At 37.0% G+C, this 26,038-nt stretch overlaps 3 protein-coding genes across 5 annotated transcripts; all 3 read left to right on the forward strand.

Annotated features, from left to right (window-relative positions):
* Nucleotides 1–104: 104 nt before the first annotated feature.
* Nucleotides 105–17,931, forward strand: LOC111800307 (general transcription and DNA repair factor IIH subunit TFB1-1). 2 transcript variants are annotated; one of them, XM_023683934.2, is made up of 21 exons: nt 105–488; nt 827–1,014; nt 2,428–2,506; nt 2,875–2,936; nt 3,317–3,380; nt 6,682–6,808; nt 6,902–6,977; nt 7,122–7,217; nt 7,352–7,396; nt 11,454–11,510; nt 11,634–11,789; nt 11,916–11,981; nt 12,055–12,178; nt 13,081–13,137; nt 13,265–13,374; nt 13,456–13,647; nt 13,749–13,862; nt 14,090–14,167; nt 16,881–16,928; nt 17,481–17,549; nt 17,677–17,931. In XM_023683934.2, exons 2-21 carry the CDS (start codon nt 934–936, stop codon nt 17,761–17,763), a joined length of 1,788 nt encoding a protein of 595 aa, XP_023539702.1. In that variant the 5' UTR covers nt 105–488; nt 827–933; the 3' UTR covers nt 17,764–17,931. The 2 variants fall into 2 exon arrangements, with proteins under 2 accessions (XP_023539702.1, XP_023539703.1); XM_023683935.2 differs by lacking the exons at nt 105–488; nt 827–1,014 and adding an exon at nt 1,184–1,244.
* A 1,172-nt stretch (nt 17,932–19,103) lies between these two features.
* Nucleotides 19,104–20,070, forward strand: LOC111800308 (transcription elongation factor). The gene has a single exon (XM_023683936.2). The coding sequence runs from the start codon at nt 19,230–19,232 to the stop codon at nt 19,932–19,934; it is 705 nt and encodes a 234-aa protein (XP_023539704.2). The 5' UTR covers nt 19,104–19,229; the 3' UTR covers nt 19,935–20,070.
* Nucleotides 20,071–20,258: 188 nt separating this feature from the next.
* LOC111800305 (DNA replication licensing factor MCM2-like) lies at nt 20,259–26,004 on the forward strand. 2 transcript variants are annotated; one of them, XM_087125835.1, is made up of 17 exons: nt 20,261–20,595; nt 20,697–20,875; nt 21,210–21,388; nt 21,488–21,677; nt 21,821–22,040; nt 22,143–22,350; nt 22,609–22,743; nt 22,834–23,025; nt 23,107–23,279; nt 23,373–23,561; nt 23,673–23,789; nt 24,025–24,109; nt 24,191–24,343; nt 24,433–24,558; nt 24,681–24,863; nt 25,410–25,571; nt 25,638–26,004. In XM_087125835.1, the coding sequence occupies exons 1-17, from the start codon at nt 20,369–20,371 to the stop codon at nt 25,752–25,754; spliced, it is 2,835 nt and encodes a 944-aa protein (XP_086981961.1). In that variant the 5' UTR covers nt 20,261–20,368; the 3' UTR covers nt 25,755–26,004. The 2 variants fall into 2 exon arrangements, with proteins under 2 accessions (XP_086981962.1, XP_086981961.1); XM_087125836.1 differs by lacking the exons at nt 25,410–25,571; nt 25,638–26,004 and adding an exon at nt 25,207–25,403 and having other exon boundaries at nt 20,259–20,595.
* Nucleotides 26,005–26,038: the final 34 nt, after the last annotated feature.

A 26,038-nucleotide genomic window follows, 5' to 3' on the forward strand; every position in this document is an offset into this window, starting at 1 on the left:
AGTGATATCGTTGTATCATTGTCAACATAGGTTAAATTTTAGGTTAAAATTACAACAGATGTTTGAAGAAATTGAAACTTAAAAATGAAATTGATTTTATTATACAAAAACTAAAAAGGGTGAAAGAAAAAAGTGGTTTGGCTTCCTCCTACATGAAGAAGAACCAGGTCTACAACCTGCGAACCACTACTCACCCTTTTGATTCAATAGTACTCTTACCCATCAGCTTTTTCTTCGTTTTAATCTGTAAAGGGGGAAACAAGGAACCCTGATAAATTTTGTTTCAGTTCTAGTTCTGCTTCCACTCCTTCCCCAACTTTTCCCGGCAATTTGGGTCTAATCCATTCTCTACTTCCCACGTCGCTGCTTTATTGGATTGCGGAATCCCGGTCGAGTGCAAATACGCTCGAAAAAATTGGTTTATTATCACTCGATATTGTTGTGCACTCCAGCTTCGGGATTTATTCCTTGTCGAAAGGCTAATGGCTGTGAGTTTCGGAAGACCTCTTCCTATTTTCTTCTTCGTTGCCGTTTGGTATTTTTGTATTTGCCATTTTTTTTTACTGTTTCTGAAACAATGGAGCATGCTGAATTTCTTGCTTATCTTAAGTCGCAAACTGTTGATATCTATTTTGTCCACATTTTTTTTTATCTGCCCTTGCTTTTTACATGCATATATCTATGATGGTTTAAGTTTTGAATACAGGGAAGTCTTTGAAGTTCTGGAGATTTTGTAGCTAGTTTTGTTTTGCATGTCCGATCTCTCTCTCTCTCTCTATCTCTTTTATTTGGTGGTGATTGTTTATGGTGTTTGTAATGCCATCAGATTATTGGTTTCTGCCAATTTCTTGGATCCGAATAATATTTTGCAACGATTCCGTTGGATCGATTTTCATATCAATACTTTCAACACTAATCGTCTCTAAGTGGAAGATGGGAACCAAGTATGTCCAGAAGAGTGCCAAGTACAAGACATCAGTTAAGGATCCTGGCACGCCGGGCGTTTTGGAAATGGTACTGGTCTAAAGTTCATTATTCCTGTCTCTGATTGTCTGTCTAACCTCTTTATCTCCGTTCTTCTTTTCTTTCAGTCAATTAAATACTTCTGATTTAACTATTTTCTTAAAAAGTGGATATATTCATGTATTTGTTGAACTCTGGAGTTTGGAAGACATTGTCAATCTTCATCTCTTTGAATTGTGCAAGTGATTGTGATACATAACTGATGTGTTCAGAGTATGCAGGTTCAGTTTTCTAACTTTTGTTTGTGAAACATCTTATATTATTGATTTCTGGAGCGCAAATGTGTTAGTAAATACATTTTCTTCCTCTTGGTAGCAATAAAAAACTCTTGCCTTTGTTAACCTCATTTTATTTATTTATTTTATTTCTTTTGATGAACAATGGAGCCTTCATTTAGAATAATTAAAACACATGCAAAGAAAATGGCGTACAAGAAAACTAGCCCACAGAAGGGAACCAACTTCTATCTATCGGGAATAGACTTCATTCTAAAAGAATAAGACCAAACTGATAATTATAAAATTCTTGAGAAACCGAGGCCCCAAAAAAGAGCTAAATGTAATAATATCCTATACCTCTTCCCAATACCTCTTAAACCCTCTGAAAATTCTAAATTCCTCTCCAGACAAATCATTTTAGAAGAAAAGAAGTTCAACTTCATTTTTTATATACTAGACAATTTTATTGATATTTGAAATAAAAGTTCGACTTCATTTGGACTCTTTGCAGGAAGGGGATAGATGCAAATGATAGAGTGCTGAAATACTATTCAACTATCATACTATTCCCTGGCTGTTTCCTAAGCAAAAGAGAGATTGAAACTCTAAACCACTTGTTCTCCTAATAGATTTTGTGTTAAAATGGTGGCACACTATCTTAACATCTTTGGAACTCAATAGTACTCAATAGTTCTTTCCAAGAACAATCAAAGATACTCTTCTTCAGACCTTGTGCAAGAATCCTATCAGAGGAAAGAAACAAATTCTTTGGAACAATATCTTTAACGCCCTTCTTTGGGGACTTTGGCTTGAAAAAAGTAGGATAATTTTTCAGGATATTTTTGTCAATAACAGAAGGAGAGACCACTAATATCCAACAAGTATTCTATTTCCAAATTGTTTAAATACCGAATTGGTGAACTAGCACCCCAACATTCTATTTCTCTCGCAAACTTGGTTGTTCATGTGGATGCCGTATCACTGCTTTTAATTCCTATTATTATTTTCTTTACAAAACGCTTTTTTTTTTTTTTATAATGATTCTGATAATGCAGAGCATCTTTTTGGTTTGTGTTTGCTCAGAAATATTTTGATTTGCATCTGTAAATGGTTCAACCATTTAAGGTTTGACTAACCCACATAAGTTGTTCAATTGATTTTTTTTTACTGTTCTCGTTTTCTGCAGACAGAGCGCAAATTTGTATTTAGACCCAGTGACCCCACTTCAGCTTCTAAGCTTGACGTGGACTTCAGATTTATTAAAGGTACCTACTATATTCATGCCAGGTCAATATATTTTTGTTTCCATATTTGTGGTCATGTTGGTATTTATCTTTTCTTGTCAAGGTTGTTTGATTGGGGAAAGATCTCTTCTTTTCATGTTAAGCACCTTTCTCAAATAGAATCGAACTGCCTGGATGTTTCACAATTTTGTGCTGTGTAAAGAACATCTTTTTCCAGTAGCCTTATGCATTGTCAGCACTATCACAAATTAGTCTTTACTCTTTACCCTTTACACTCTCCATCATTAAAACTCCGACTAATGTTTAAGTTTATCATCCTTAACCTCTTTTCTGTGCATCCTTATGTTTGTATGTAATCTTGTCGTATCTAATCTTTCCATATTTTTCAGGCCATAAAAACACCAAGGAAGGATCAAATAAACCACCATGGCTTAATCTCACGAAGGACCAGGTTTTGAATACTTAAAATGGTTGGCTAAAAGACACCATAAGTTAGAGCGCTGGAAATATTCCATGAGTAAATCATTGTAAATTTGATCTTAGAATAGAACATCAAATATAATGATTGGTTAATGGCAAATTTTTATACAAATTTCTGTATGTTTTAAGAAGTCCATTTCATAATTCTCACCCTCAAGTTTATCTTTAAATTCGATGACTTATTCTTTCAGTAGTTTTATTTGAAAGTACTTTGTAATTGATGAATTTTTTAATTGATTTTATCAAGGCCCTTCAGATATCGGTTTCAAAAATCATCTCAGCATTGCATATTGTGAGTGTCTTTAATTTATCTTATGAGATGGCAATTAATGATTTGCTACAAATGTTCAGGGTGGAAGTTACATTTTTGAGTTTAAAAACTTCTCTGATCTTCATGTTTGCCGGGAGTTTGTGGGTAAGCCAGTATTCATAATTATAAGCAATTCTTGTTTATTAAGCTGTAATGAAATTTTCTACCTTTCTCGATGCTTGCAATTATGTGAGAACAGTTAATTGATCTGAAAAATGGTGAATAGTTGTGAAAGTTTCCAATGGATTTGATAAGCCCCTTGTTCAGTTTAACTATTCATGAAAGACAATTAGGACATAGGGAAGCAAAAGGGTGAATGTGATTATAGTTCGCTTTAGAAGGGCACCTCAAGTACATTACCTAGTCATAAGTTAGTGAGGAAGGTAAGGAAGTAGGAGTGTTGTGAAGTTAAATAAATGAGAAGTCTAGACCGGGAATCATAGCGTGTTTTTGCTCCATCAGCCTGGATTTGAGAGAGTAAAGGAGGATTTTTGAATCTCTTCATAGGAATTTCTACTATCTAAATTCGATTTGAGGAACACATATAACTTATACTATTCTTCAATGCTAAGGTTTTGGCCAACATGTTAAAAAAGGTCCTTCCCTCTACGATTTTTGATGGAGGGAATGAAAACTCCTCAATATTAATGTGGCGACTGAGAATTATCAGGGTCAAGAGGGAGTCATCTTAAGATTGATTTTGAGAAAGCCATGACCATGTGGAATGGAAGTTGGAACTTCCTGGATAAGATCATAGAAAAGAAAGGTTCTGGGTACAATTGGGGGTTGTGAGTTTGGAGTTGCATTAGAATGGTTAAGTATTCTATCCTCACTAATGACAGACTCAGGGGAGGATCCAAGCTACAAGGGGCCTTATACAGGGAAATCGTCTTTCTCCCTTTCTTTTCCTCTTATAGTGAAGACTATTGCCATGATTGTCTCGAGAAGGTTAGATGGCAGTATATTGAGGGCTTAAGTTGGGAAAGATAGAGTCCCTTCGTCTCATCTTCAATTCGTTGATGATACTATCTTCTTCTCATTCGACAAGTAGGAGTCTTTCCTCATCTCGAACCACATCTTAGCTTTCATTGAAATCTTGTTGGGGCTTAAAATCAATTGTGTAAAGTGCCAAATTTTAGGTTTGGTCTTTGATCCGAACAGGTGGATAGCTAGGCTGTGAGCTTGTGAGGTGGGGTCTTTCCCCTCATCCTATTTAGGCCTCCCTCTTGGGCATAATCCCAGAACTCTTCCTTTTGGGAGCTTGTTATTGAAAAGGGGTGCAAGACTTGGTACCTGGAAAATAAGTTTTTATTTTTCTTTTCCTTGCAAGATCGACACTCGTTTGCTTGATTTTGAGTGAAATTTCTATGTACTTCTTTTTCCTTTTTAGAGCCCCTTGCGCGGTTAGTAAAGCCTTTAAGAAGCTTATGAGAAATTTTTGGAGGGAATGGTGTGCATCTGGTGACTTTGGAAACAATGGGAAGGCTGGTGAATTTGGGGGGCTAGAGTTGGGAATTTTAGGGATAGTTCATAACAAAGCCTTGTTGGCTAAATGGATCGGCGGTTCCCCCTTGAGTCTAATACCTTTCAACAAAGGATTATAACAAGTAAATACTATCTACATCCATTCAAGTGGTGGTCGGATGAGGTCAAAAGCACCTATAGAAATCCTTGGAAAGATATTCCTTTGATCTCCTTTTTTTTTTCTTACTTGGTCTTGTGTGAGTGATGAGAGAAATATTTATACTTGGGAGGACAAATGGGTGGGGGATAGTCCCCTCTGCTCTTTATTACCCAATTATATAACTTATCCTCCATGAAAAATTGAATCAGTTACATCACTTGTCTTTCTACTTTATATCTCAGAAAAGAAGACTCTCTGGATGCCCAATGAAAATGTCTAAAACCTCTTCTTAGGCGCAACCTTCTGGAATCAGAGACTGTGAGATGGGCCTCACTGTCATCATTATTAGAGTCTTTTTCGCTTACTGGTCGTAATGATAAATGGTGCTGGTCATTCAAAGAAGATAGACCCTTCATAGCTAATTCCCTTACTAGGTGATTATTGACCAGTCTGTGAAAAGTTGATGGTTTCTATCCAATAAGATAAAATTCTTCATATGGGAGTTCAGTTTTCCGAGTATCAACACACAAGATGTTCTTTAGAAGAATCTTGGCTTTGGATCTCTCCATCATGCTGCCCTTATGTATGCAGAATCTTGAGTCACAACATATCTTCAGCTGCTGTAATCACGCCAATGATTTTTGGAGCCTTATTCTCTCTACTTTCCTCTGGAATTTGGTTAGCCCAGGTGATATCGTTTATCTTCTATTGAGTGTTTGATGGGTCATCCCTTCAAAGATGAGAAAAGGACTCTTTGGCTGAACTTCATGAGAGCTTTCTTTTGGAGCTTATGGTTTGAGCGAAACGGTCATATCTTCAATGATAAGTAGAATGAGTTTTCAACTTTTTTTCGATCTATCACTTTCTTAGCTTTATGTTGGAGAAAGTTTCAACAACCTTTTTGTAATTACAGCTTATCTGCTCTCGTTATGCAATGGAATAATTTCTTGTAATTACCTCACGATAAGACTAAATTATTTATTTCACCATATCAATGAAAATTTTCTGTTTCCTAACAAAAAAGGGAAAAAAAAGAAAAGAAAAAAGAAAAAAAAAATTATTCGGTGGTTACAGTTCCTGATTCCTCTAGAAGCTCTCTCTCTTTTTTGCTTGGTTTTCGTTCTTTGATAGGAAAATGACAGATGCCCTGATTCTTATCTTTGATATGGGAGGCTATCATTAGACTTGGGAGAAGAGATTTTTGTCTTTGGAGTCCTAATCCCACTGGGGTTTTCTTGTAGCTCGTTCTTTCATTGTTTTTTGAATCCCCTCTTTGACCTGGGTCTATTTTTTTGTGTGTATGTGGAAGGTGAGAATTCCAAAAAAGATTCAATTATGTGTTTGGCAAGTCATCCACGTAAGGTTTAACACTTTCGATCTCTTTTAAGAGAAGGGGAGTTTTTTTTTTTGTGGCAAGTGGGAGTTTGTGCTGTTTTGTGGGTTGAGAGGAATAATAGAGCCTTTAAAGAGGGGTTGAGAGGTTACGTAGTGATGTTTGACCCCATGTTAGGTTCTGTGTTACTCTTGGTGGCGAAAGCTTTTTGTAATTATTCGTTAGGTCTTATTTTACTTGATTGGAGCCTATTTCTTTAGTTGGACCTCCTTTTTTGGATGCCCTTGTATTCTTTAATTTTTTTTTCAATAAAATTTCAATTATATAAAAAAAAATCAAATAGTTTTTGCAATATTTCTCTGTTCTTTATCTGCCATTGTTCTTATTTCTTTTTCCTGTATTTGTTGGATTTTCTAGCCTGATGGTTTGGCATCTGGTGCCTTCTCCAGGAAGTGCTCTAGCAAAGTCAGGAGAGGCTCCGCAAGCTCCCTCTGAGAAGCTTGTAGCCACATTTCCACATGAACAACTCAGTAAATCAGAAATGGAACTTCGAATGAGATGTTTGCAAGAGGATAGGTAGACTGATGACCCATATCATTGTAACAAGAAGTATTTGTTACCTTTATTATTTTGTGGTTAGGTAAGGCATGTACATCATTTATTCTGCAGTGAACTGCAGAAACTTCATAAACAATTTGTTATTGGTGGTGTGTTGACCGAATCTGAGTTTTGGGCAGCAAGGAAGGTGAGGAGGGCCTTCTTTCCCTTTATTTATTCTGCATTTGAAGTTGACGTTCTTTTTAGAATTTTGATTGTATATTTAATGTGATCCTGCTCACAAAAATATATTCTGAAGAAAATGTGACATTATCTAAACTGATTGATATAGAAATTACTGGAACGAGACTACTCCACAAAGTCAAAACAGTTGGTTGGTTTCAAGAGTTCAATGGTTTTGGACACCAAACCAATGTCTGATGGTCGGGTACAGCATCATTACCTTTTTCCTACCCTATCAAACCTAGTTTGTTAATCATTAATATTTATCTGTCAAATCCTTCCCCCAGCTTGGTTTAATTGCATTGGAACTTAACATTGTTATCTTTTTTCTGCTTTCAGACAAACAAGGTCACATTTAATTTGACACCGGAGATCAAATATCAGGCATGATTGATTCTTTGTTCCTTCTTTCACTCTCCAATTTTAGTATAATCCTTTAGATATAATTCAAGCTATTAACAAAGAAATTTATTTGAAAAGAGGGTTTTTTTCTTCGTTCTTTTGTTATTCAATTGAATTTGTACATTATGTATCTTCTAGGGGTTTTTCTTTTCCTCTAAAATAATTTTCCCGCACAAAGGAGTACTAAAACCAAGTTAGACTCTAATTCAGGAGAATAAAACCTAACTGATAACTTCAAAAAAAAAAAAAAAGTTGGAGACACCAAATCCAGAAACGAGGGGTTAAATCTCACAATATCCCACACCTCAATGTAGGATTCTCCAAACCCTACAAATATACACAGCAAAAATACAAGTCTGCAAAAGGACCTTTCCTTTGTCCTAGAAGAAGCCCAACAACACTTCCAAATAGTAACTGGCAATTTCTTGGAATATGATCCAAGCCTTTAGTCGCATTATGCTTCTTTGGTATCAGACAGACATAGGTCTCATTTGTGCCTCACTCTGGTTTAAAATCGTGGAACACCACTACTATATCTGATTTCATAATAAGTGTTGCTATTATCTCGTTATGGTAAGGTATTGAGGCTCAAGAAAAATGTTGGGCATCGAATGTGGTGAATAGATGTGTGGGCATGATAATCTGCATGAGCAGGTCAAGCATGCACATGACATGTGGAAGGTGGTAACATGGGTACTGTGTGTAGGACTAGCATAGTGTTAGTGTGCATGTATTATGCGTAGAAGGAAAATTTCGAGCTCATTAGAAGGCGGTTGGTGAGTTGGACACATGATTTGAAACCAAGATTGGAGAAGTTGGCTTATCCATGGTACAAGGACATCTTCCAAGATTTTTAGAGGAAGTTAATGTGTATAGGAAAGATATGCACGAAAAATTGAACATACCCATACACGTTCCTACTTTACTGGATTTTAGGGGAACTTTTGATATGGAGTTGGGCAGGTAACTCAAATAGGTTTGAAATTTAATTATATTAGTCAAATAGGTCTGGAGTTGGGCAGGTAACTCAAATAGGTTTGAAATTTAATTATATTAGTCAAATAGGCCTGTTACTGAATCAAGTAAGTTGTAGTTTGTGTCAATACTATGAGAATATTTAAGTTGTAGTTTGTGTTACTGAAGCTTGGTAGGAATTTAGGAATTTAAAGGATAATGAAGAATTTAAAGGATAATGAAGCAACGGAATGGGCCGAATTAAGCCTTGACCTTGCCCCTGCCCCTGTGATATTGTCAAACAAAGCAGACTCGCTGACTTGGCCCCCAGCGTTGACGGGGTCTTTTCTACAAAATCCTTGATGATGGACATGAGGGAAAAAGTAGAAGCAATAAATCTCACGCTAGCAAAGATAGTTTGGAAAGGGCATCAGCCTAAAAAGGTGAAGTTCAGCGCATAAAGCCATTAGCACAAGTAAAAATCTCCAAAAAAGAACGCCTTACATCACTCTTTCTCCAAATTGGTGTCCATTATGTAAGAAAGAAAATGAATCACAAAGCCACTTGTTTATGCAATGCACATACGCTCAGAATTTTTGTATATGACCTTAATGTACCACCCTTTCAAGAATGCGAAAGTCCTATTATGGAAAAACCTCATCATGACCTTCTTTTGGAATCTGTGAAAAGAAAGAAATTAGAGAATATCTGCAGAAAAAACACACAGACCTACACAAAACTTTTCAACAATGTTGTTTACCCAGCTATATCTTGGTGTAAACTGTCTAATATTTTTACTTCCTATAGTTATACTTCCCTCATTGCAAATTGGGAAGGTCTTTTGTAAACACCATAGATTATACATCCCTTTTGTAAATTTCAATCATCAATGAAATTGTCTCTTATAAAAAATAAAAAATTATTTTGGATAAGCAACAATTTCATTGATTTCAAATGACACAACAGGTAAGACCCATCCAAAGGCATAACAAAAGAATTATCCAATTTGTTGAGGGAGAATTCAAGCTGTTAAAAGGAGTCCTGTGTTTACACTAATACAAAGCATAAAAAAGAGTGGCTTCTAAGATTTCCATCGAGGAGCTTTCTCTGCTTTGGAAAATCCTCGAGTTCCTTTCATTCTGTATCTTCCCTAAGACAACCATCACAATGAAGGACCACAAAGTTCTCTTCGTAGACTTGGAGGGATGATCAATCAGCAGCAAATGAAGCCATTCATGAGATTTTGCAGGAGGCGCAATACTCCACCGGAAAGATACCAAGACATCAGCCCATAATTTTCTCGGGAATGAGCAATGGATAAAGATGTGACTTTGTGTCTCCCCTGTTTCCTTGCAAAGACTGCTCCAATTTGGTGAGAGATATGCCCAAGGGTTTCTTTTTTGCAACCTAACGTAAGTGTTTAGACCAGAATGGCAACTGAGAGGCTTGTCACTAATTCATTGGTCATTCCAGAAAGTTGTCTTGTCATCTCCTATTTTGTGTGTGACTGTGTGAAATAAGGCCACTGTGGTTAAGAATGTAGTTCCAAGGACTGTTTGTGGATGCTTTGTGTTGTGAGGTCACTTTCTGCTGATCAAAATGAAGGGAGCCAAATTTTGCTTCATCCTTCTCCAAAGCGCATCAGTTTCAAAATTTGGCTTTAGTCAAAATAAAAATATTTATAATAGATGGTTCTAGAGCCATGAGAGTGAGGGATGAAATGTGATAGCGAGATATCTACAACTCTCGATTGTTTGGGTTGGATCTGGTGCATCATTGCTTTGGTGTGGAGCTTATTAGTGAAGAGGGCTTGGCTAGGTTAGGCTGTATAATTGAGGAGAGATATTCCCGGTGTCTTTTGCTTTTCCAGCAAATTTCGAAACAAGCCTTGTAACACCTACACTTGTACAAAAATTTCGATCCATGTTTGACTTTGGTCTGTGACATTCTTTCCTAGTTAACATATTAATGTTCTCATCAGTTCACCCTCAATATTATTCTCTTTTATTGTCTTAGTTCAATATTTTACTCAAATTTGGGCTTGTGATTCATCATTCTCTTTAGTTGCATTTTGCACTTGACTTGATCCCATATTAAGCTTGATGGACTATTTACATGTTGCCATCACTCTTGCTTGCTTCTTAGGTGGGGTGCAACCCACTCTCTTTATAGTCTGGTTGCAGCACCTAGAACTTTTTTTTTAGGCATGATGCCGACCACAATTTATTGTTTTTTTTATTTTTTTTTAACTGGAAATTTTGGCAAAAGACCTTCAACCTTTGGCTAAGGTTCTCTCCAGGACACCTCTCTCTTTTGTTTCTTCACTCCTTTACCTCTCCTCACTCTTTCTGTCTCCCACTCTAGTACCTCTTCCTCGTGCTCGGCCTCTCTTTCTTGCTCCCTCTTTTTATTACCTCTACCTCGCTCTTTGACTCTCTGTCACTCCAAAACTTCCGCACTCTCTTTTTACATCTTTCTATCTCTCTTTGTTGGCCCTTTTCTCTCATTTGCCCCCTTTTTCTCCATACATTTCCTCACTTTCTTGGAAGATTTTTTTTGTAAGTAGCCTCTTTGGGAGGGGGTTCTTTCTACCCCTGCCCTTAGGTTGTTTCTTCTCGGGCTTTCTTCATTGTCTCCTAGATATAAAAAAAGCTTCACTATATTACTTTGATTTATCTTTTTTTTATTATTATTATTATTATTATTATTATTATTATTATTATTATTTTTTGTATATTGTATGCCTCAACTCTCTAAGCTTCACTTTATTATACCTTTTCTATAAAGATTTTTTTTTTTTTTTTTTTTTTTTTTTGTATATTGTGTGCATCAGCTCACTAAGGCTCACACTTCATTTCATTTTATTTTCATGCGTGCTTAATAATTTGGTTTGTCATCTCTTATCCAAGAAGCGTTTAGTTTTTTTTTTTTTTTGTTTTTTTTTTATTTTATGTATTAGTTGATATTGGTTCCAACTTTGTACATTTTGGTCTGTGTTGCGTCACTCTGTGTGGAGAATTATACTAAGTGCCATCATTTTTTTAACATTCTTTTTAATATTGTATTTCTTGTTTATCTCATTCAGATTTTTGCTCTGAAACCAGCTGTTCACCAGGCATTCCTTAATCATGTTCCCAATAAGGTAGTACTGATATTGTAAATAGGAACTAATTTTTCCACTTCCTTCTTGTTTCTTTGAACCTTGTATGTGATGGAGGTAATTTAGTTAATCAAACATAGATTATTGTTTTCCTCATAAAAACAGATGTCGGAGAAAGACTTTTGGACAAAATATTTTAGAGCAGAATACCTTCATAGTACAAAAAATTCTATCGCGGCTGCAGCAGAAGCTGCTGAAGATGAAGAACTTGCCCTTTTTCTGAAGGACGATGAAATATTGGCAGCTGAAACTCGGAAAAAGGTGGTTTCTTGAAAAATGTCAATCCCCCCCCCCCCCCCCCCCCCCCAATATACTTTGGGTGGTATTTTTATGATCACTCTTTTCATTACATATTAAATTCTATTTACTTCGTGCATGTTATTTTAGATTCGGCGTGTTGATCCTACATTGGATTTGGAAGCTGATTTAGGAGACGATTACACACACCTTCCAGTATGTTACTTTTTAAATTTAAATTGGTAGCTTGCTTATGTAATTGGCTGATGCAAGTTTTTCTTAAACCTAGGATCATGGAATCTTTCGAGATGGTGGCAAGGAAATAACTGAATCAAATAACGAACAATGTAGAAGGACTCTGTCACAAGACCTTAATCGTCAAGGTGCAGTTGTTCTTGAAGGAAGAACTATAGGTTAGTTTCCAACTTGCAGAGAATATATTCTTCCATTGTAGTTATCAGCTAAAAGTCTTTACAACTTTGTAGATACTCCTTGTTGAATATATATAAAGATCAAATATACCCTAATCCATTTTGTCCGACTTATATAAAACTTTATTTTCTTAGAGACGAAATTCCTGCTTTTAGCTTACTTTCTTACAAATATACCTTAAGGCACCTATCATTTTAAACTCTTGAGTTAATGGTGATTTAACATTGTTCTAGTGTAGGTCTTGTGTTTAAACCCCAATAATGTTTTTTCCTCTCCAGTTGATATTAAGAGGTCAAATATTGGGTATTGTAAATCAAATTAATATATGAGCCTACATGCGAGGAGTGATAAGAATATATATAAAAGATAAATATATTTGAACTTATCTGCTTAAGCATGTCAGCTTTCTAGAGTTTTGGTTTAGAATGTGTGATTCAATTTATGTTTCAGATTGTTCCTTTCGGTTTAGTGTGTGTATTTTTTTAATTTCATCAATGAAAAAATTTCTCTTAAAATTAGTTTAATTATAGTAGGGTTTTGTGCTTACAAATTTTGATAGGTGATTTTACTCGCTTTCTCAAAATATTTTGCGATTTGGGGGAAGGTAGAAACAAAGTTTAACTGTTTAACTCTTTGTGCTTGCTTACTTAAGTGGCTCATTTAGCATGTTGTAGAGTAGAAGTTTATAAGATTTCTGAAATCAGGAAAAAGGAGATTAGGGAGGTGTGGAACATAATCTGTTTCATGTGACTTATTGGGTTGCTAAGTCAATTTTGATAAGGAAATTGCTTTATTCTAGACTACTAGAAAGTTCGTTGTAAATTTTTTCATCCTAATTGATTATTTTGTTTTCTGAATTGTTGCTCTACAAACTTGAGAGCAGATGTAGACTTGGAAGATCCAAGGACAGTAGCGGAAGCACTTGTGCGGTCCAGACATGGTTAGTATGGCTGATAGAAATTTCTTTTTCCAATTCGTTTTCTGCCACCATTTGCACCCTGAGCTTGTCCCGTAGCCTTAATTCTATAATGCATTGAGAAATTAACTACTTGTAATTGATTTCACAGCGGCAGAAGGAAATGAGAAGCAGATAGGACTTGATAGGATTGCTAGGATGACAGCGATTGAGGATCTTCAAGCACCTCATAGCTATCCTTTTGCTCCTCTTTGTATCAAGGTTGGATTTTTATTGGTGAAAGATGTTAAGATCTACAATCATTTTAGCAGAATAACGTATGATGCTATGCTTCCATAATAGGATCCTCGAGATTATTTTGATGCCCAACAAGCAAATGCCATTAAAACATTGGATGATACACGAGCTGGAATGCAACAAACTAAATGCAGTTTGAGCACTACAGAAGCATATTGCTCTCTGAGGGAATCCATATCTGAGATCAAATCTTCTGGATTGAATCATCCCATAATTAAACCTGAAGTTGCGCTTATGGTAAAAGCACGTACAGTGTTCTTTTACCAAAATCATGCATTTCTGCTATCTGGATTGACAACTCTTCTCTTGCTACCAAACATCTAATTTTGTTTTTGTAGGTTTATAATGGATTAACTCAAAATATTTCTAGTACCAAATATCAACTAGGGAAAAACCCTCAGGAGAGTATTCTGGAGAGTTTACCAAATCCTACGAAGGAAGAACTTCTACACGTGAGTTGGTGCTACTCTTGCCTTAATATTTGAAGATATTTTTAATGGCTAGTTTCTGGAAAGTTCCCTATTTTACTCTTTCACGAACATTTACTGTCCATAATAATAATAATATATTAGAGTTTGAAATTGGTTTTCTTCCTTACATTTGTGTTCTCGAGTCACTTGTTTCTTCGGACTTCATTTTTTAGTGAGTTATCATTTTAAGCACAGCTTATTGTTTCCAGCATTGGATCTCTATTCAAGAATTACTGAGGCACTTTTGGTCGTCCTATCCAATTACCACATCATATCTTTATACCAAAGTAAGTTCCTATTGCATTAATTGGACATTCCGTCATTTGACAGTATGTTTATCCATTAATTTTAATATTGAGCAATTATTTCTAATTCGGTAATTCTTGACATTTTCATCTACTTCAAATGATCATGAATCAATTTTGTTTTGACTAGTTACTACTCGCTCTTGTGCTAAAAGTTCATGATATTGAATTTAAGATTCACATTGTTTGCGGAAGTCTTCTCTTAAAGCTTCAACCTGAATTGAATAAATGATGTGTGGTGCTCTAATAAGAAAATGTGCTAGTGTATTGCTGGATTGGGCACAATGAAGGCCCCGGTTCATTGATAGATTTGGAGGGTATAATTCATGCTTCTAGAGTCTAGGCCTTGAAGAATGATTAAACCTAGAAGTATAATTCTAGAATTTTTTCTAGTGGCACAAGGCAAGGTGACCTCTTCTCTCTCTTCATGTTTGTTGTTCGTAGTTGATTTATCTTGTTAGACTCTTCACGTAAGGGGCCTTGAAGGAGGAACCTAATTGGGGGTTTCCAAATGAAAGTAGTGCTGTTTATACTAATTCAATTTGTTGATAACACACTCCAATTATCCTCCTCCTTGGAGAAAGTGCTCAATCTTTTTTAACATTTTACAGATCTTTTAGGAGGTTCCTGACTTCAATACTACCTTCCAGTCAAAGTTAGCTTTTGGGCATCAATTGTCCAAACTCTAAGTTGGAAGAGTTGGCAATTAATCTCAGCTATAGTATTGAGCTTTGGCCCACCCCATATCTTTGTGTTCCCTTAATTGTAGATCTGGAAAAGCCTCATGTTTGAGCCCCTTGGTGTCGGGAGAATATTTTGCAAGCTATAGAAATGGGATATCAAAATCCTTGCCAGGAGTGAGACTTAGCTTTTGATACTGAAATGGTTAGTGTTCCATTAGAATTTGAAACTTGGGATGTGGGACGCCGTGAGAAATTATCAGTTTTCTTGTCCCATCGTGAGGGGTATATAAGATTGCAAACCCCACTGGACAGATGAAGTCTAGACTCTTTCACTACCGTTAGAGATGATTGTGGCGGATGCGATGGAAGCTCATATTGATGTTAATAGGGTTGCAAAAAAAAAAAAAAAAAAAAAAAAAAAAAAAAGAAGAGAGGAAGAAGAAGAAGAAGAACTGTGAAACCAGTAAAATAAAAAATACTGCTTAAGCGACCGAAAAAAAATCAGACGGTTCAGATTCAGACTGGTTCGGTATGGCAATTTCAGTTTGCATAGAAAAAAATCCGACCAAATTTAGTTGGTTTTGAGTTTGGCATGATCAGGTTGCTTGTAGCCCGAGTCGGCTGGTAATAGATATATATTAAGAATCGATTCCTTACCAAATAACTAAAGCGCTTTATTTGGCTTGAACTACAACATTGTATGTACCATGATGTGTGTTCAAGCCCATCTGCCCCAAAATTTTGTGATTACTATACATCCACGAGCATATGTAGGGCCTGGTGTCACAATCGCACTCTTGCGGCAACGGGACAATGATTTTGTGGCACTTGTTCTAAACCAACGAACAAGTCATCCGTGTAAAATTCGTACTTCGCGAACAATATCGGCTCTCGGGTCACGTTTGAGAGAAATGTATAGAAAACGTGTGCAAGGAAAATACGTTAAAAACATTTTAAAGAAAGCAATGTTATAAGCTAAAACTAAGTAGGCAACAACAACGCCTTTGATAACATATAACCCAGGTAGGAAGAATTGACAACTAGTCACATCCTCATATAGTACATTTTGGGGCATTTTAGCCCTGGCGAGTGTAAACATGATTTTGGTGACCATACACTCAAGTATTGACATGACAATAATAATAAAGGTCTATCTAACATAAAAGCAAGTAAAAGGGGTTTGGAACAGACATGTGACCGTGGACAATAAGTCCTAGACAAGCATTACCGGGGCATCCGACATGCAGCCACAAGCAACAAGCCTTGGACAAGCATGATTGTGACACCTGGCATGCGGTATACTAGTGGGCTAACGACGTAAATGAGCCCATTCACACATCCCTTCTCATGATGTCTGCCTCTAATCAACGAACTGGAAAACTCGAATTGAATGACCTGTCTCTTAATCGGTTCGGACTGGTTCGGTGATGCACCATGGGTGGTTCAGTTTGGTTTTTTGTTCTTCCTTTTTTTTTTCTCTCATTTTTTGCGGCTTGGCGTTTGCTCAGAACTCAAACTGAGCCAAGCCAAACCGCATACACGCCTAGATGTTAAGAACACTTGTTTGTAAGGGTTGTTGACGTTCACGGTTCTTTCTCTTAAGAAGCTTCTGTAAATTTGTATTAGATGCAAGTTGTAACACCAATATCCAACTAGATTTAATTGTCAAATGAACAAGAAAACAAGATAGGACCCCCTTTGCGTGCTTGGAAAATCAGACAAATTAAAGAAGATTTTTGCGTAGGAAAGGACTCTTAAAAGCTGAAACTTAAATCTGAGAAGGAACTTGGTCCACTTAGGAGACTGATATGCCCGAAAGCTACTTGCTGCTAAGATGTGGTATAGATTGTTCTCTGCCATGAGGGAAAAATATTTGATGTGCTTGTAAAAATCTAGGATGTATATTTTATCACAGTAAAACTCATATCAAATGATTTATACTGGCTATATATTTGCATATTTAGTATGGATCGCCTGCACTCTTAGTTGGCTGTGTGTTAACTGTCATGCAGGTGAGCAGATTAAAGGATGCCATGTCAAAAATCTATCGACAATTAGAGGTACAAGACTGCCCAACGTCCCCCAATCTTTTATATTTTGAACAGAACATTCAGTTATATGGTCTCTCTCTATATATATTTGCCACGATCTTAAACTATTTTAATATGTGGCTGCTAGCTTAATGTTGTTACTTATATGGAGTGTTTTGTGAAATTTCTTTCTTCTCGCTCTTGATTGATCTTTTTCCAACTTTAGATCTTGTTATATATAAAGAATATTGAAAATAAGGTAGGTAGTTAGCAAATTATTTGCAGAAACGAGATGGTCTGAGCTTGAATGTATTTTTCTTCTTTGAATGTCTCCTCCTTAACTAAATTGTTTTTCTTTTCTACGAAATGACTTCCCAATAAAATCTGATAATTTATTATGTCTATTTGAGATACGTAATGTTATCCTTTTAATATTACGTTTCAAATATTCTTCTGTTGGTGGTTTGACTCAAATTCTCTTTTTAAGTTAGGTTCGTTTCTGTAGGTTTTGCCATTCTCTTGTCTATAGATTAATTAATTTGCATCATTAGAGTTTTACGACACCACTTTCATTGAAAATAGGAGATTAAGGAAACCGTGCAGGCAGATTTCCGCCACCAAGTATCACTTCTAGTTCGCCCAATGCATCAGGTCCGTAGCGTGTTCTCATCTGAAATTTGTACTTGTTGTTTTTGCACCTTTTCTTTCTTTTGTTATCCATGGAGTAAGGTTGGTGGATGGAAAAGTGAGTATATGCGTGTGTGATGCATGTTTATAGGCCCTGGATGCTGCATTTCAACATCATGACGCCGACTTGCAGAAGAGATCAGCAAAGAGCGGAGAAAGGCCCAACGGATACACATAGACAATATCATTATAGACTGATGCCTCTATACCGTTGTTCCTTAGCAATTCTCCTTATAATCCACAAACTAATCATTCTAGATTTATAGAATAAACTATAGAATTGAATTATTATAGCCACTCTGACTTTATATATATATTATGGGAAGCTATAAGATGTTTATCTTCAGTCATGTTTTTTATTGAAATTGAAATTTTCTTCAAGGAAAGGTCTATGGATAACTCCCTCTCTTTTCGGTGTCATTGAGATCATCTAGGATTGACTTCAATTTTTGATTGAACACAATAAATTGATCACTTTTTTTCATCTATTGGTTATTGAGACTGAAACTGATGAAGACAGTTTGAACTTAACCGAACTGGTTCGATTTTGATTATATAGGTCACCGAGTACCCAATAAAAGCAAGAATCCCGTAAACTCAAAATTGAAAGCACATAGTGAAGAAAAAAGTTGAGCTACGATCAATTTTTTTTTTTATTTGCTTGGATGGATCACGGTATCGTGTTGAAGGTCTAGTTGACATCTGAAGTATAATATCCTATAATGTCTAGTTTGACACATTTTGTTCCGAAATACATTTTTGTGTTAACAAAGTTTGATTTCGTATGGAAGTTTAATTCATTCTTGACCCAACCTCACTTTGAAAAGAGAGAGGAAACCTTAGTCATCCTCACATAAATACCTCATTACAGCTCCATTGAAGGTAAGTTCTACCCATTCCTCAAATTTTTAGATTGATACACTTGTTTCCTCTTTGACTATGCATGTGAGTGTGTGGCAAGCACCAGACTCACAACCACAAAGTGAAGACTAGCTGTTTCTATTTGTGTTGATGTGCATCAACAACCAGTTAGTGTAACTTTAAAAGCAGTAGTTTGTTAATTAATTTATAAAAGCAGGCAAGTTTAAAATAAAAGTAGGGAATCTTGTATATTAATATTAGGGACGCGCACACCTTTGTTGAGGACTAAAATATATTTGTTTCATAACCTTTTCCTTGAAGCATAAATATCTTTCTGTCATGCTTCCACTGAGCTCAAAAGCTTAGCAACTAAGGAAGAAATCAAACACTTTTCTCTTCCACTTTATTTCTTCTCTTTTTCTAATTTGATTCTGAACACTATCCATGGTTCACCCATTTACTTATTTATTTGAGATGTGAAGAAAAATCAAACAAACCAATGTAATTAAGGCTCCCACCGACCATCATGTGTAGATTTCGCACACTTTTCACATAAAGGCAACAGAAAAAGAGGCCTCCCTGCAATTGCATGCCCACTTCTTTGTGCATGAATGAAGGCTTTGTACAATAAACCATATAAAAAAAGTAAGGTTATGGTAGACAAGTGTAGCTTTTGTAATAGCCAAGAGTATTTGTGTTGGGACAAAGTTGGCAACTCCAAACTACAACTCATTTGATTTATGAGCATTTAGTTTAAGCTCTCTTTCACCGCGCAAATCACTCATGTGCTGCGGACAAAAGCTTTTGCTTTTGCTTTTCCTATTTCCCCATATATACGCATTACGCGTTCATGCAATTCTCTCCTGCCACACTCACTCACAACTCTTCACAAAGATGAAGAACAAGGCGTCCCTTCTGTTGAAGAAAATCACTTCCATTTTGGGTGCCATAGCTAAGGCCAAGTCCATGGCCATCAACTCCAAATTCAGCCCCACCAAACCTCGTCTCCTCATGCTCTCCATGCTCAAGACCAAAAAACTTCTCGTCACTTCCCTCTCTAACAAGATCCACACCATTCTCGGCCAACACCACGGCGACCGCGACGACCACGACACCCAAGACAACCACAGCATGGCCATTGTCCTCTATGACGCCGCTGCCGCACACGCAAGCCAGTATCAATCCAGTGCGAGCTTGGCGATGGCAGCCAAGGCTGAGGAAGAGGATGATGACAAGTATCCTGACCTGACACACTCTCTGTTCGACGAAGAGGATGACTATGACATCGACGATGCGAAGCTGCAGGCTGCCGGTGGCTCGATTATCGACATGATGAGGAACTCCAAGGAAGAAGGAGAGGAGTTCAAGCTGGAGGAAGAGATCGATGAGGCGGCAGACTTGTTCATAAAGAGGTTCCGGAAACAAATACGCATGCAAAAGCTTGAATCTTTCAAGAGGCTTCAAGAGATGCTGGCAAGAGGAACTTGATTTCATTATATTAATTCAAATATATATTATAACCTTAATTTATAGTTATAATCTCAGCTATTTCCTCTTGTTTCCAAACACCATTTATTTATGTACTCAACCATGGTCTTATGATTAATATAATGGAAGTTTTTAAGAGGCATCCAATTTTTTGAGAATATTTAAATTTAAAAAATGTAGAATTAAGATTATCAAATTTATGAAAAAGAAACACATTTTTCCTATAAAAAAGAAAAAAGAAAAAAGAAAAAAAAAAAAGGTTAGATTGTGAGAAGCAACGAGTTGAATAAAGATGAGAACGTGCCGACGTGGAGTAGGAGTGAGCCACCTCATTTCCCGCCAAACACAACCTCCTCCATGAATCGAGTGCGTTTAGGTCACTGAAGTTCAGAGCTTTCAGTTTCTCCCCTTCTCCGACCCCCTCTCCCTTAGAAATGGCTGGAGAAACTCCCGATGGAAACTCCGGCAATCCGCCGTCGGAGCTCGATTCCCCCACCACCTCCGCTGGTTTCGAAACAGACCAGCTCCCTCATCTCAGCCACATTTCCGACAACTACCCCGACGAGGACGAAGCCGCCGTTGATCCTCGCATCGTTCACGACGAGCCTGATCCCGATGAAGAAGAGGAAGGAGAGGATCTCTACCACGACAATTTCCTGGAGTTAGTTCTCCAAACAGCCCCCCCACATTGCCTTTTAATTTCGTTGAAATCTATTGCCACATGGAGTACCGATCTAATGAATTTTGCTCTTAACCTTGTAGCGATTATCGGAGGATGGACGACCATGACCAGTACGAGTCCTTGGGCCTCGACGATTCTTTAGAGGACGAGAGGGATTTGGATCAGATTATGGAGGACAGACGAGCTGCTGAGATGGAACTCGAGACTCGTGATGCTCAGTTCACCCGTCGGAAGCTTCCTGAGCTATTACACGACCATGGTAATCTTGCCAGCTCTGTTCTTCCTGAGTCGCGAATTCTAACTTTGTTCCTCGATTTCAGCTTGTTCACTCGCGCATTAAGCAGTGAATGCATTACTGAGATACGCGTGTTTCCATTCTTTTCTCATGCTCTTTCTTTGTGTTTCCTTTAATGTGTTGCCTTCACGAAATGATATGCACCAAATTGATTCTTCAGCTTCAGTTTTCCGTCCAAAAGCTTGATATATGTAGGAATTCTCTACTATTCTTGGCAGCAGCCAAGTTATTAGTTTTCCCCCTTTGATTACTTTTTGCGGACTGGCAGATTTTAACTGTTTTTGACGTTTTGATACAGACTCTGAGAATGACAATTACAGGCCTTCGAAAAGATCAAGAGCCGATTTTCGTCCTCCAGCTGCAGCAAGAAGCTACGATGACATTGATGGCATGCAAAGTTCTCCAGGTAGATCACAAAGGGAAAACTCACGAGATGATGTGCCCATGACTGATCATTCTGTTGATGACCAATATGAGGTGTATAAGGCTGTCACATCTTTGTTTTCCAAGTAGTAGCATTTTGCACATAATTATTGCTTGCCATTTTCAAAATAAACACGTTACCTCCAATTGTAGGATGAAGATGATGATGAAAATGAGAATGAGATGTATCGTGTTCAAGGGCCACTTAGAGAGCATGTTACTATGGATGCAGTTCGGCGCTTTATAGGCAAAAAGTTTAAGAAATTCTTGGAAACATATGTGAATCCTAAGAGTGGAAATGGAGAGCTCGAGTACATGCGACTGATAAATGAGATGGTTTTAGGTGAGCATCTACTTCCGTGATTTACTGGGATGTTGATATTTGGTTTCTTTTGTAAACAAATATTGTTTTCTTAGACAACCTGTTAGAGTCATGTTCGTCCTCTCATTTTTCTTAGACTAGTTGCTTTAATATTTGGTTTGCAGCCAATAGGTGCAGTTTGGAGATTGATTACAAGCAGTTTATCTTTGTTCATCCAAATATTGCAATCTGGTTGGCTGATGCACCCCAATCCGTCTTAGAAGTTATGGAAGATGTTGCAAAGAAGGTTGTGTTTGACATACATCCGAACTACAAAAACATCCACCAAAAGATCTATGTTCGCATCAATAATTTACCAGTTTATGATCAGATTCGAAATATTAGGTATCCTGGAAGATTCATGGTGCTGGGTCTTTTCAAATACATGTTTTTCTTTCTTAATTTCTCATTCATCCTATTTTCAATGTTACCTGTTGCATTTTGTAGGCAAATTCATTTAAATACCATGATTCGCATTGGTGGCGTAGTGACTCGGCGCTCTGGTGTGTTTCCCCAGTTGCAGCAGGTGAAGTATGATTGTAATAAATGTGGAACAATATTGGGACCATTTTTTCAGAATTCTTACTCAGAGGTCAAGGTTGGTTCTTGTCCTGAATGCCAGTCGAAGGGGCCATTTACAGTAAATGTCGAGCAGGTGAATTCTTAATTATATCTCCGTTTTTTTTTTTTTTTTTTTTTTTTTTTTTTTTTTTTTGAGAAACCACAGTTGTGGTTACGTGCCTATGAATCTCATTTAAGAACTTATTTCATTTATCTTGATCGGCTGCTCCCCCGGTGCAAAATGGATGGATGGTTTCTTGTCATGTATTTTTGTCTAATATTTCTCTTCTGTAAAACAAGATCTCAGCGAATGTTAATCAGATACCATATGTTGTTGGTTGTTATGCTGTAGACTATATATAGGAACTACCAAAAGCTAACCCTCCAAGAAAGTCCAGGAATTGTGCCAGCTGGTCGACTCCCAAGGTATAAGGAAGTGATACTCTTGAATGATCTAATTGATTGTGCCCGTCCTGGGGAGGAAATTGTACGTTCCCTGCCCTTTATTTGCTTATGTCAAAAAATTTCTTTTTGAAGTACTTGCAGACTTTTTAATTTATGATCTGATTGATTTCAGGAAGTCACTGGCATTTATACAAATAATTTTGACTTATCGTTGAATACAAAGAATGGTTTTCCTGTGTTCTCCACGGTTGTTGAAGCAAATTATGTTACCAAGAAGCAAGATCTCTTCTCTGCTTACAAGCTTACCCAGGAAGACAAAGAAGAGATTGAGAAGTTGGCTAAAGACCCTAGAATTGGAGAAAGGGTTAGTTATATCAAGAATTTATTGAGTACATTCCTTTAGTGTTAAGATTAAGGGTTTTGATTTGGTATGAACTGATAACAGATAATCAAATCCATTGCCCCATCAATCTATGGTCACGAGGACATAAAAACAGCAATTGCTCTTGCAATGTTTGGAGGTCAAGAAAAAAATGTTGAAGGGAAACACCGGTTACGAGGTGATATCAATGTACTTTTACTAGGTGATCCTGGCACTGCCAAATCTCAATTTCTCAAGTAAGAGCTACATTTATCAGTTCGGGATGAACTTCATGTATGAAATACTGGTCTATAGCTGCTTGAACATTAATTTGTATATATTTTTACCAGGTATGTTGAGAAAACTGGCCATAGAGCAGTGTACACCACAGGGAAAGGAGCTTCAGCTGTAGGACTAACAGCAGCAGTGCACAAGGATCCTGTCACAAGGGAGTGGACCCTTGAAGGTGGTGCCCTTGTATTAGCCGATAGAGGAATTTGTCTGATTGATGAGTTTGACAAAATGAATGATCAGGACAGGTAGGGAAAACAATCGTCATTTCGGCTTTGCAATTCCATCTATTCTCCTGCCCAGTCTAGAAAGTTGTAAACTTTTGGTGTGTTTGAATTAAAGTTCTCATCCGTGATTAGGGTGAGTATACATGAAGCAATGGAGCAGCAAAGCATCAGCATATCAAAAGCTGGAATTGTCACTTCTCTTCAAGCCAGATGCTCTGTCATTGCAGCTGCCAATCCCGTTGGAGGAAGGTATGGCAAGTATATTTGTGTTTGACTTATAATCATGGGAGGAAAGAAGTTGAACGACCAATGGATGAATAAATTGATCAATTATGGGATGATCATGTATTTGATTGCTTCTGTCCAAGTGTACACTCATCCCTCACCAAGCGGGAGGAAAAGTGACTACTTATTTCTCACTCATCCTTTACATCTAGTGATTTTGAAATTATTGCATTATTTTGATCAACTAGCCTTTTTATAGGTACGACTCCTCAAAAACATTTTCACAAAATGTGGAGCTGACAGATCCTATCATTTCTCGATTTGACATCCTCTGCGTTGTTAAGGTAAATATCTAGAAACTTCATGCCTCCCTCTTCATATTGTCGAAGTTGATTGTTATGGAAAAGTAATTTGTTAATTTGCAGGATGTGGTAGACTCTGTAACAGATGAGATGCTTGCTAAGTTTGTTGTTGATAGTCATTTCAAATCACAGCCAAAGGGCGGTAATATTGATGATAAGTCTGTAAATGAATCTCAAGAGGACGGTCAAGACTCTACAAGGCCACTGGATCCGGAGGTCATACACTTGTACTTATTCATCCTCTTAGTAGGTTATCTGTGGACCTCTCCTCTAATATGATTACTTCCTAAATATTGTTCTTCCAGGTGCTTCCCCAAGATCTGCTGAAGAAGTACATAACTTATGCTAAGTTGAATGTTTTTCCAAGGTTGCATGATGCTGATATGGATAAGTTAACACATGTCTACGCAGAATTACGAAGGGAATCTTCTGTAAGGCTCTATTTTACACCTCTTTCTTTTTATTATTATTGGTTTTTTATGGTATGTCAATGAAGGGCTCTTAATGTCGATTGAAACTTTTCATATTGACTATCATATTGTAATGTGACTAGCATGGGCAAGGAGTTCCTATTGCAGTTAGGCACATAGAGTCAATGATACGCATGTCTGAAGCACATGCAAGAATGCACCTTAGGCAGCACGTCACACAAGAAGATGTTGATATGGCAATTCGTGTGTTACTTGATTCTTTCATTTCGACCCAAAAATTTGGGGTACAGAAAGCTCTGCAAAAGGTATTAAAGGAGATCACTATTTTCTCTCTCTAGGCATGTCTTCTATAAATGTTAATATGGCTGTTCAATATTTTCTTCAAGAATTAACCAGTTGGGTTCCTCATTCATTTTATACACAAAGATATGCCTGAATCATGATGCTGACATTCTGCTTGGATATTTTGAGTTCTCGATAAGATAATCCAATAAATTACTTAATTATTCTTGATTGGATGATCAATGCCCTGTGGTTGCCATGGGGAATACTTAATTTGTACTTGTGTTTTTAATACTGATAAAAAAAAAAACTGTAATTCTTAATTTGTATTTATGTTTTTAATTAGTTAATTTTGGTAATTTTAAGATAAGCGATGTGGCAGCCAATACGTTTAAAGTTCGGGTAATACAAAGGAACAAAACTAACCTTTGCTACGCTCAGCTTCTATTCTGTCAAGGGTAAACCCAAAGTTCCCATGCCCCTTTATGCCGACAATAGAACCATCAACAATGTTGTACCTGATTTCGTTTTTGTTTATTAAATTGAGAAAGTTTTGGTGGATCTTGTAGAGCTTTAGAAAGTATATGACTTTCAAGAAGGATTACAACGAACTGCTCCTATATCTTCTTCGAGAGCTTGTGAAGAATGCACTTCACTTTGAGGAAATTGTTCGTGGATCTACATCGGAGCTTATCCACATCAATGTGAGATTGGAAGACCTACAAAGCAAGGTAATGATACCACGTTACTTATTGGAAGACCTAAATATGGCACTTACACATTTGATATCGGTGCAGGCACAGGAGCATGAAATTTATGATTTGAAACCCTTCTTCACCAGCTCCCACTTTTCAAATGCTAATTTTGTGCTGGATGAAGAGCGTCGAGTAATCAAGCATCACCTTGCCAGATGATTTAAGGATAAAGATTAGGAAATAGGAAATAGGTGAGTTGTCTTACTGAATTGATGATATTCGTAAAGGATTTGAACGTTATGGGTAGGAAGTTTTGGTAAAATGGGATTTAAGGGTTGGCCTCTTTGAACATTCAGAGGTGTTACTGTTTTCGGATCTGAGTTTTTAACCAAATTGAGAACAAAGTTGAAGAACTTCTCTTCTTTAGCATGATCTTATTAAGCCTGATCTTATGCAATCTCTTCAGACAGTCTTGTTTTTGGAATGGTATGTTCTGTTTGTTG

The sequence above is a fragment of the Cucurbita pepo genome, chromosome 8 (genome assembly GCF_057944985.1).
Source record: "Cucurbita pepo subsp. pepo isolate OVF chromosome 8, ASM5794498v1, whole genome shotgun sequence".
Taxonomy (NCBI): Eukaryota; Viridiplantae; Streptophyta; class Magnoliopsida; order Cucurbitales; family Cucurbitaceae; genus Cucurbita; species Cucurbita pepo.